Here is a 9484-nt window from a genome sequence, read left to right as displayed (position 1 = left end):
GATAGATTAGGTTTCTTGTAGAGCTTTGTTTTTGAAAACGGATTTACAACTCAAGCTTTCTGTTTAAACTGATGGATATATCCTATACAGAAATCTGATATATACTGTAAATATATACATACACACACACACATGCATATCTGCTGACTATACATGTAAATACATAGACATGTATGACATGTCCGTTGTCCTTTTAGAAAAAAAATCAACATCAAGATTTTAAGTTATATATCTGTTTCCTCTACTTCTGGCACTTTCATGTCCCAGGGGTTGATTTTTTATTTATTTATTTTCAAAATAAACAGATTTCAACTTTTTTTATTTTTTATATGACGGTTTTGTTAATACTGAATGGGAAACATTTTCACCAGCCCTCCATAATTTATTTTTGCCGCTTTTCAAATACCTTTTATGTATAGATTTGATCGTTTTCAATATAAATAAAGTGAAAAATAAACAGAAACAAATTTCATTATTTTTTTTGTGTGGATAAATTTCTATACATTTTTCAAAAATGTATGACGGTACCACAGTTGTGGTGTTATTTCACAACAAAAAACTATTTTTATTTATTTATTTTTATAGAATAATTTTTTAAGTTAGCAAAAGTGTCAGTGAATAACATGCTTGAGATGAAATATGACAAGTGGTGTTGGACGAAAAGAAAGACAAATCAAGGTAAATATCACTTGTAAGCAGATTTTTAAGGGGTGTCATTTAAAAAAAGATGTACTGTTGCCAAACGATGCATAAAACCACATGCATAATAATTAGAAACACTTACCAAAATGCTGTTTAAAATAGTTTTAGAAGGAATATACCTAAGGTCACTCCATAGGGCATCCCAACTACTCAAATAATACATATAACTTTCACTCATACAAAACCAAATGTCACATTTGTGTGTATATATGCAACATATCTAAACAATATTACAAATATGACCATTCTATATCTCCCAAACAAATACTAGTATTTAAAGGAATATTTAATGTTCAAGTTAAGCTCAATCGACAGCATTTGTTGCATAATATTGATTACCACAAAAAGTCATTCCCACTCGTCCCGAGGACAGAGTGAGGCACTTACAATGGAAGTGAATGAGGCAATTTTTAAAGGGTTTAAAGGCAGAAATGTGAAACTTACATGTTTTTTAAAACACTTAATCACTTCCTCTGTTGAAACATGTGTGTTATTTGAGCTGTAATGTTGTTTAAATCATCGTTTTACAGATGTTTAAGTAATTGTCACGCTAAAATCAGGTTAACACACATTGTTTTAGTCTTGTGGCTATACTTTTGAAACATTGAGTGTTTTAGCTTGGGGTCAAACAAATTGACCCCATTCACTTCCATTGTAAATGCCTCACTGTAATCCATATTTAGCTTCTTTTTTTTATTAAGAAAAGGAAAAAGTCCCAAAAAATAAATAAAAATGCTTTCAATTGAGCTTTACGTTTATTGAACCCTGAAAATGTAATTTTAATATATACTAATTTATGGTCATATTTTTATGAGAATTCATTAGATTTTTTATCTATCGTTTCTTATTCTTATTTAACTATCGTAAAACACTGCATGCCGATTACTCACACATCAGCAATTATTTCCATTAGAACGCTTTATTTGCATACTCCTATTTCAAACAGCTGCAGAAACATTTGAGCTGCATGTCGGTTAACTGACAAAGTTGCACATGTAAAAGAAAACAGAGTATATCAATGTTATAATGCATTTCAATGATGCGTTTCAAAATGTACAGCATGCATATGTCCCACGACTGCTGTTTAGTGCAGGAGTGACCTCATAATAATGCACATAGATTTTAAATAGTTTAGACAGTGTAAACAAAGTCTAATCTTACAGTGTTTAATTTTACAGCTGAAAACATCACTTGAAAACGAAGTGCTTCACAATTAGCGAAACTTATTTTAGTAGTGATTTTAACTTATGTGGGAAATAAAGCTTTTATGTGCCACAGTGTTACGATAGTACTCTTCATCACTGGATTTAAGGTGCTCAAGAATAATTCGTTTTTAAAAGTAAAAAAACACCCCCATGTTTTTGAAGGCAAAAAAGCTGCAGTCCAAGAACTATGGGTGCATACGGTCTAAAAGAAATTAGCTGAAAGATCAATTTCAAAGGCACTTTTAACCTCTTTATACTCACCATTAAAAAACAAAATACTTTTTGCATTACGTATTTTTTTGGTGTTAAGCTTTAAAACTCTTTAAGCACCTCTTGAGAGTTTGGAAACAAACATTGCATATATTATGCTGAACAGATCATTAGTTAATGTACATTCAAACATGTCCTAAAATGTTGGTACATACTGTACAGAGGGGTCCAAAAGTCTTGAGACTACTAGTAAAATATGCATTGAAAAATGAACATGAATTTCAGAATGTTTTAGTATTTGAAATGCTTAAAATACTAAAACAACTTGTTTGATTCAATGGAAACAAGGAAGTCTGACACATGGTCAATTTTGCAAATTTGCAACAGGGTCAGAAATATAGAGGTGCTCTGGGCAAAAACACCACAGAAAATCCAAAATATGGGCACAAAATCTTTTTATTTGTAACAACTAATATGGTTCTTAATATTCTATTTGAACCTTAATTATACCTGTTATCACACAAATTATGATTTATTATTGATTTAATTTGATGTTAACAGGGTAATAATTTCTCAATCTAATTATTCCGATTGAGACCTTTGTTAATTAATTGATTAAACTCAAGTATTTTAATTAAAAGACTCTTGACACAGAGTTTTGAGATCGGTTTAGGAAAAATACCCCCATAAATGTAAAATATTTAATAAAAAAAGCCTTGAAATCAAATCCAAGGGGCAATTATTCCCTCTTAATGTAAATATTTCTTCTTCACTTTCCTTTGATTAAAATGTCCTAAAAGTTTCCATTTATTTACAGGTTAAATTTTAATTTTAAAAAATGTTCCTTTATTCATATTTAAGTGTACAAGAACTCCTGATCTGTTAAGCGTTACATAATGCATGTTAATGACTTATCAAGGAAAGAATGTTGCTGAGTTAATCAATTTAATTTGTTTTTCGTTTCCGTCTACCCATCTCCGTAGCAACAGATCCCACCGTTGCTCCCATGGCCCCTCCTAAGGGCCCCCCGACAAACAACCCTACAAACGACCCCAGTAAAGTACTGCCCCGCACCATATTCGGGAACCAAACGAGCCATCCGACCACACTGTCCCACAACCAGCGTAAGAACGAAGGGTTCAGAGTGGAGAGGCAAAGATCAGCGATCCCCTCCACCACCAGATCGTCCACACTCCTCTCCGCTTCCTCCCTTATTCTCTCCATGTCTGAGGACGAATCGGGCTCTCCTCCTCCTCTTCTGCTCCTCAAGATCTCCTGCTCTTTCTCTCCCACTCTCCTCTTTGCCTCCTGTAACAGAGGACAGGTGTAGAATGGTGTCCCGCTTTCTTTCAACATCTGCTCCACCTTTTCTAACAGCTCTTCTACGTTTGTTCCCAGCCACAGGGGGTGATGTCTGCCCCCACACTTCTGTATAAGCTCCAGTAAGTCTGCTCGCTCTGTATCGAGATACTCATCCAGAGACACATTCTCAGGCAGCCTCTCCATTCGTGTGAAGAGCACCATTGCGTGTTTACTAACAGCTTCAGGGCCAAACACCTTCTCTATGGTCTCCAAAATCTGGAGCTCCAGGTTGCTGGGACGGTGGACTGGGACACATAGCAGGAAAGCGTGGGGCCCCGGGACCGATAAAGCCGCGCAGAGAGAGAACTGACGGCGGACTTCCTCAGCTGGGCGCTCAACACACAGACAGTCGGGTGTGTCTACTACAGCCACCTGTACACAAGGAGAAAGCAGAGATTTAGAAAAGAGCCCCTACAATTCACTATGAATTAAGGGGGGGCTAATAGATCTATTTGGAAATGGCACAAAATTAATAATGGTTGAAATATGCAATAAAGCAGTAGGCCACAAGAGGCCATGTGTTACAGTCATTTTTACCATGCTAAATGGAAGGTGATATTGTAACCATACAGTGGCTCCAAAAAATATTTGAACTCTTAAGCCACACTTAAAGGACTCGGTAACAAAATATCAAACAGATCAGATAGATAGCACATGCGCTAAAATTTACCTTGGGACCAGTTTGGGACCAAGTAATTGCAAAAGTGTCTCAGAAAAGTGAACGTTGTTCTGAAAAAAGGTAATTTGTGTAAATACCACTTGGTTTGATTTTTTTTTATGGCCTTTAATTTTTTAATGGGATAGGGAAAGTAGAGAGGTGACAGGAAATGAGAGGGAGAAGAATAAAAATATTATTTAACAACTTTTATTACAAACAAACCAACAAAATACATTTTAGGTGTTATATCAACTAGAAATAGGTCCTTAAAGGGATAGATCACCCCAAAATATTAATATTCTTATTACTCTCATGGCATCCCAGATGACGTGTATGCCATTTTTTATTCTTCTGCTGAACACAAATGAAGATTTTAGAAGAATATTTAATATCTGTAGGTCCATACAATGCAAGTGAATGGTAGCCAGAACTTTGAAGCTCAAAAAAGCACATAAAGGCAGCATAAAAGTAATCCATAAAACTCCAGTGGTTAAATCCACGAGAAACAGTTAAATATTTAAGTTCCTTTTATAAAAAAGATTATCCTACCTGCCCAGTAGGTGGCGATATCCACGAAGAATATGAATCGGCAAAAACAAAAGAAGAATGTGAAAGTGAAAGTGAAGATTTACAGTATAAAAGGACTTAAATATTGATCTGTTTCTCACCCACATCTATCATATCACATCTGAAGATATGGATTTACCCACTGGAGTCGTATGGATTGCTTTTATGCTGCCTTTATATACTTTTTTAGCTTTAAAGTTCTGGCCACCGTTCGCTTGCACTGGATCTACAGAGCTGAAATATTCTTCTGAAAATCTTAGTTTGTGTTCAGCAGAAGAAAGAAAGTCATTCACATCTGGGATGGAATGAGGGTGAATAATAATGAGAGAATTTTCATTTTGGGTGAACTATCCCTTTAAGATGTGTGGCTTAGGTATCAAAATACTTTCTGGGGAACCTTCAAATTAATGCTGTATAGAATTTAATTCTTCACAGCAGCCTCGAAAGTTACTCTTACAATCAGATTTCAGAGCCAAGACTTTTGTGTTGAATTTATGACATGCTCTGAATATAAATGTGACATATTTTGTATTAAATACTTTTGATATGTCAGTCAAACCACAAATCACTTTTTACAATTTTATAACTAGCAAATGCGTAAGAGACTGTGAATGACAAGATGTGCACTAGACTGTTTTTAGAGTTTAGAGACGTGACCTCACCTGTCGTCCTGACACACTCACACATCTCTTCTGACAATCAGTAGTGGGCGGCGTCTCAGGCCCTGAATTGCACTCAGATTCAGATTTCAGGCCGCCCATGATGGCATCAACCACAGTGCTTTTCGCGGAACCCGCCGAGCCGAGCAGCACCAGTCTCAACTCTAGAACCACTCACAGAAACACAGAGACTAATTAAACACAGACACGAGCTACAAAGAACAATATAAGAAGTGACTGAGGGTTCACTCAACCTGTAATAAAATGTGTAGTGTCATCACCATATCAAAATATTAAATCGTGGAATTATTTATTTATTCTACACTGTTTTTTAGGCCACTATCGATTGCTTAAAAATATTTGAGCTTGCTTTTCAACCTCTCAATATTTAATATTTGAATATTATGTTCAAGTACCTACAGTACACAAAGTGCATCCTTATTAACCGCCAATATTACCAGCAGTTGTGCTGTAACTTTGCTGTAATAAAGATTTCCGTTTTATAAAATAAAATAAAACAGTGCAAGGAAATGAACAATATAATCACATCTAAAGTTCAAAATGTAATGTTTAACTTGTTGACCTTCCATTTTCAAAAAAAGACAGTCATGCCTGCTTTTGCAATAGTTTTTTGATGAGTCTGTGATGGATTCATACAAAATTGATTTTAAAGCAGACAAAAATCAAGAATTGTTTCTTCATATTTTAAAAACACAACATGTTTTACATGTTAAGTTTAATGTTTGATAGGAAGGACTGTCTCTTGGTTTCCACACAGCATGTAATTCCAGACATGGATTATACTTCTTAAATACCACGATAAATAAATCAATCCCATGGCATGAGACCAAACTTATACAACGAAACTAAAGCAATTAAAAAATTACAAGTACTCTCAGAATGTGAAACAGAGCAGAACTGTATTTATATCAGACCAAATTTTATAGGCTACCTTATTTTTCACATTTTTGTAAACATGGACAACAGGTTAAAGGAAATGCTGTTTCATAATAGAATCAAAAACATTTGGATATAATGTCCTTTAAAATAAAATGTCTATAATAAATACAGAAAGTGAACGGAAAGTGGTTTTAATACTGTTTTCAATTATGACGGCCTACGCGAGATATAAGCCGTTTTAAAGCAATATCGCCACCTTCAGGCTGAACTGATGCAATACACCTTTCAGGATACGCATCATATCGCCATTAATGTAACAGCACGTGGTTTAAAATACAACGCTTTATAAAAACAATTAAAAAAATAATTTGTCCAGTTTATGATCTTTGTTTTTTTCATTATATTTAAGGCACATTTGTTGTCACACACCCTCTAATTATAATCTTAGAAACATTAAACATGAAAATGTTTGTTTCAGAAACATGAACTGTGACTGGGTTGCAACGCTTTTGTCTTTCCATGGTATTTTCAAGGAACTAACATCATTTTCTGTTAGCATAAAGCAGATAAAACCATATTTTTTGAAGGCACAGTGAAAGTGAATTTCAACCTCTTTCCTTTGGGTCTGTCTGCTCTCCTTCACTGCTTCCTGCTCTTTCTTTCTCTTCCTGGTGAATTTCATCCTGTGCCGTACTTCTCTCCATAGTCTGCACCTGAAGAAAACAACAGAACATAACAGTATATTTATTATGCAGTAGACTGAGAGATTGTCTTACAACTATAACAATCGGTCCTGCTTGACCTGATCCGAACGGGACTTGTACCGGTGTCTCTGGCATGGGAGGCAGGCATGCTAATGAGGAGGCTAAAGACTACAGCCTGTAGTATCTGTCGCTAATGTGAATCTTGAGTCAAGGGAATGAGGTTTACACACTGCACAGCTACCTACTAGCTGGTTACCATTACAGTCACCTGCCTAAACCTCACTCCCATCCGGGTCACGGCACCATTGTAACCGGCCCACACTGAGCAGTATTTGAACCGCGTCTCTGGCATGGGAGGCAGACCAGCTAATGAGGAGGCTAAAGGCTACAGCCTCTAGTGTCCGTCGCTAATGTGAATCTTGAGTCAAGGGAATGAGGTATACACACTGCACAGCTACCTACTAGCTGGTTACCATTACACTCACCCGCCTAAACCTCACTCCCATCCGGGTCATGGCACCACTGTAACCGGCCCACTCTGAGCGGGATTTGAACTGGGGTCTCCAGCATGAGAGGCGGGCACGCTAACGAGGAGGCTAAAGGCTACAGCCTCCAGCGTCAGTCGCTAGTGCGCCTCTTGAGGCCAGGGGAGTGAAGTTTGCACACTGCACAGCTACCTACCAGCTGGCTACCCATACATTACATCATCAATTACAGCTCTTAAAGGGACAGTTCACCCAAAAATGTAACTTGCCCTCATGTTGTTCAAAACCTGTATGACTTTCTTCTGCTGAACACAAACAAAGATTTTTTTTTGAAGAATATCTCAGCTTTGCGGGTACATAAAATGCAAGTAAATGGTGGTCTTTGAAAAAAAAAGAAAAACACATAAAAGCAGCATAAAAGTAATCCATAAAACTCCAGGGCTTTAAATCATGTCTTCAGAAGCGATATGATAGGTGTGGATTAGAAACAGATCTATATTTAAGTCCTTTTTTCCTAAATATTCTCCTTCATGCCCAGTAGGTGGCGATATGCACGAAGAATGTGAATCGACAAAATCCAAAGAAGAAGAACGTGAAAGTAAAGTTGGGGATTTATAGTAAAAAGGACTTTACATTTACATTTATGCATTTGGCAGACGCTTTATCCAAAGCGAATTATAGAGCCCTTATTACAGGGACAATCCCCCCCGGAGCAACCTGGATTTAAGTGCCTTGCTCAAAGACACAATGGTGGTGGCTGTGGGGCTCGTACCAGCGTCCTTCTGATTACCAGATTACCAGTTATGTGCTTGGACCACTACACCACCACTCCACAACTGGACTTAAATCTTGATCTGTTTCTCACCCAGACTTATCATATCCCTTCTGAATATATGGATTTAACCACTGGAGTCTTCTGAATGACTATTTTCTGCTGCCTTTATGTGCTTTTTGGAGCTTCAAAGTTCTGCCCACCATTCACTTGCATTGTATGGACCAACAGAGCTGAAATATTCTTCTAAAAATCTTAATTTGTGTTCAGCAGAAGAATAAAAAATGTCCTACACGTCTGGGATGGCAGTTCTGTGTGAACTATCCCTTAAAATAAACACACTGTAGTTTCTGATCTAAAGGGAAAATGATTGTTAGAGGGCAAATGGAGGATATCATTCCTGTCAGATGACTCAGCAGAGAGGAACTAGTATACAAACCCACATTGCACACACTTCAGCCACAGTAAACTCTTTCAAAACTGCCAACATTCAATTGCCAGTTTAAAATTAGCCTAAAACACAAGCAATGTCAGCTTCCTCCAGCAACGCAGCACTAAACAACAGCTGCCACACCAAACAACTGATGGCTGTTTTTGATTATGTGTAATGTGATAAAGAACATAAGATTGCGAAAGCTTACCTAAGAATGAGAGACTGATCTCCCTTCTGAAACGTGTGCTTGTGAGCTGTTGCTTTGTGTTTCTCTGCACTTCTTGTTTGTCCTGCTGTTCCACCAGGGTAGCTCTGCCCAAACATGTGATGCTCCTGGGTCAGCCTCCACCTCTTTCGTCCTCTTTCTCTGAAACACACCTCTTTTAGAGGGATTTCTTTAAAGTGTGCTGTGCTAAAACACTTTCTTTCATGAAAGGGTGGAGAAAAGGGGTAAGGTTACAGTGTTGCTAAACATTGTTATGGGTTGAACCACACCGGAAGTTTAGCACTCTCCCTTCATCAAATTCAAGCAGTTCCACAGATTTAGCACAATGTGTGGAGTTTTCAGCCGGTCCCTTACACACCATAGGCACATTTTCCAACTTGTTTCCAAATTTACGGGACGGGTGGCAACCCTATCCCCAGTACTTCCATCATTTGCATGCAATCTAACCATGTTATTTATGCACATTTCCACTTTCCACAGTCTTTAGCTTTTGTCTACAAAAATGTTGTGCACACAGAAATCCTAAAGCATGCTGTGTCACAGGAATTTCTGGGTTAAAACGACTTTAAAGGGATAGTTCACCCAAAAATTGTAATTCTCA

At 37.1% G+C, this 9484-nt stretch overlaps 1 protein-coding gene across 1 annotated transcript; it reads right to left on the bottom strand.

The window, feature by feature from the left end:
* Nucleotides 1-636: 636 nt before the first annotated feature.
* Nucleotides 637-9092, bottom strand: LOC127652764 (GTPase IMAP family member 7-like). Its single transcript, XM_052139118.1, has 4 exons — nt 8866-9092; nt 6874-6976; nt 5367-5527; nt 637-3851 (listed from the first exon to the last, which is right to left on the bottom strand). Exons 2-4 carry the CDS (start codon nt 6965-6967, stop codon nt 3063-3065), a joined length of 1044 nt encoding a protein of 347 aa, XP_051995078.1. The 5' UTR covers nt 6968-6976; nt 8866-9092; the 3' UTR covers nt 637-3062.
* Between the last annotated feature and the right edge of the window lie 392 nt (nt 9093-9484).

The sequence above is a fragment of the Xyrauchen texanus genome, chromosome 12, assembly GCF_025860055.1.
Source record: "Xyrauchen texanus isolate HMW12.3.18 chromosome 12, RBS_HiC_50CHRs, whole genome shotgun sequence".
Classification (NCBI taxonomy): domain Eukaryota; kingdom Metazoa; phylum Chordata; class Actinopteri; order Cypriniformes; family Catostomidae; genus Xyrauchen; species Xyrauchen texanus.
Note: the sequence above shows the minus strand (reverse complement) of the source record. Positions and strands in the feature narration are given on the sequence as shown.

Bases quoted from the DNA above. Each gene is read 5' to 3' on its own strand.
- LOC127652764 (XM_052139118.1), bottom strand. From the start codon at position 6,967: ATGGAGAGAAGTACGGCACAGGATGAAATTCACCAGGAAGAGAAAGAA. The intron at 5,528-6,873 runs GTTGAAATTCAC...GAGTGGTTCTAG, and splicing joins GACAGACCCAAAGGAAAGAG to AGTTGAGACTGGTGCTGCTC. The intron at 3,852-5,366 runs GTGAGGTCACGT...CCTTGTGTACAG, and splicing joins TGAGTGTGTCAGGACGACAG to GTGGCTGTAGTAGACACACC.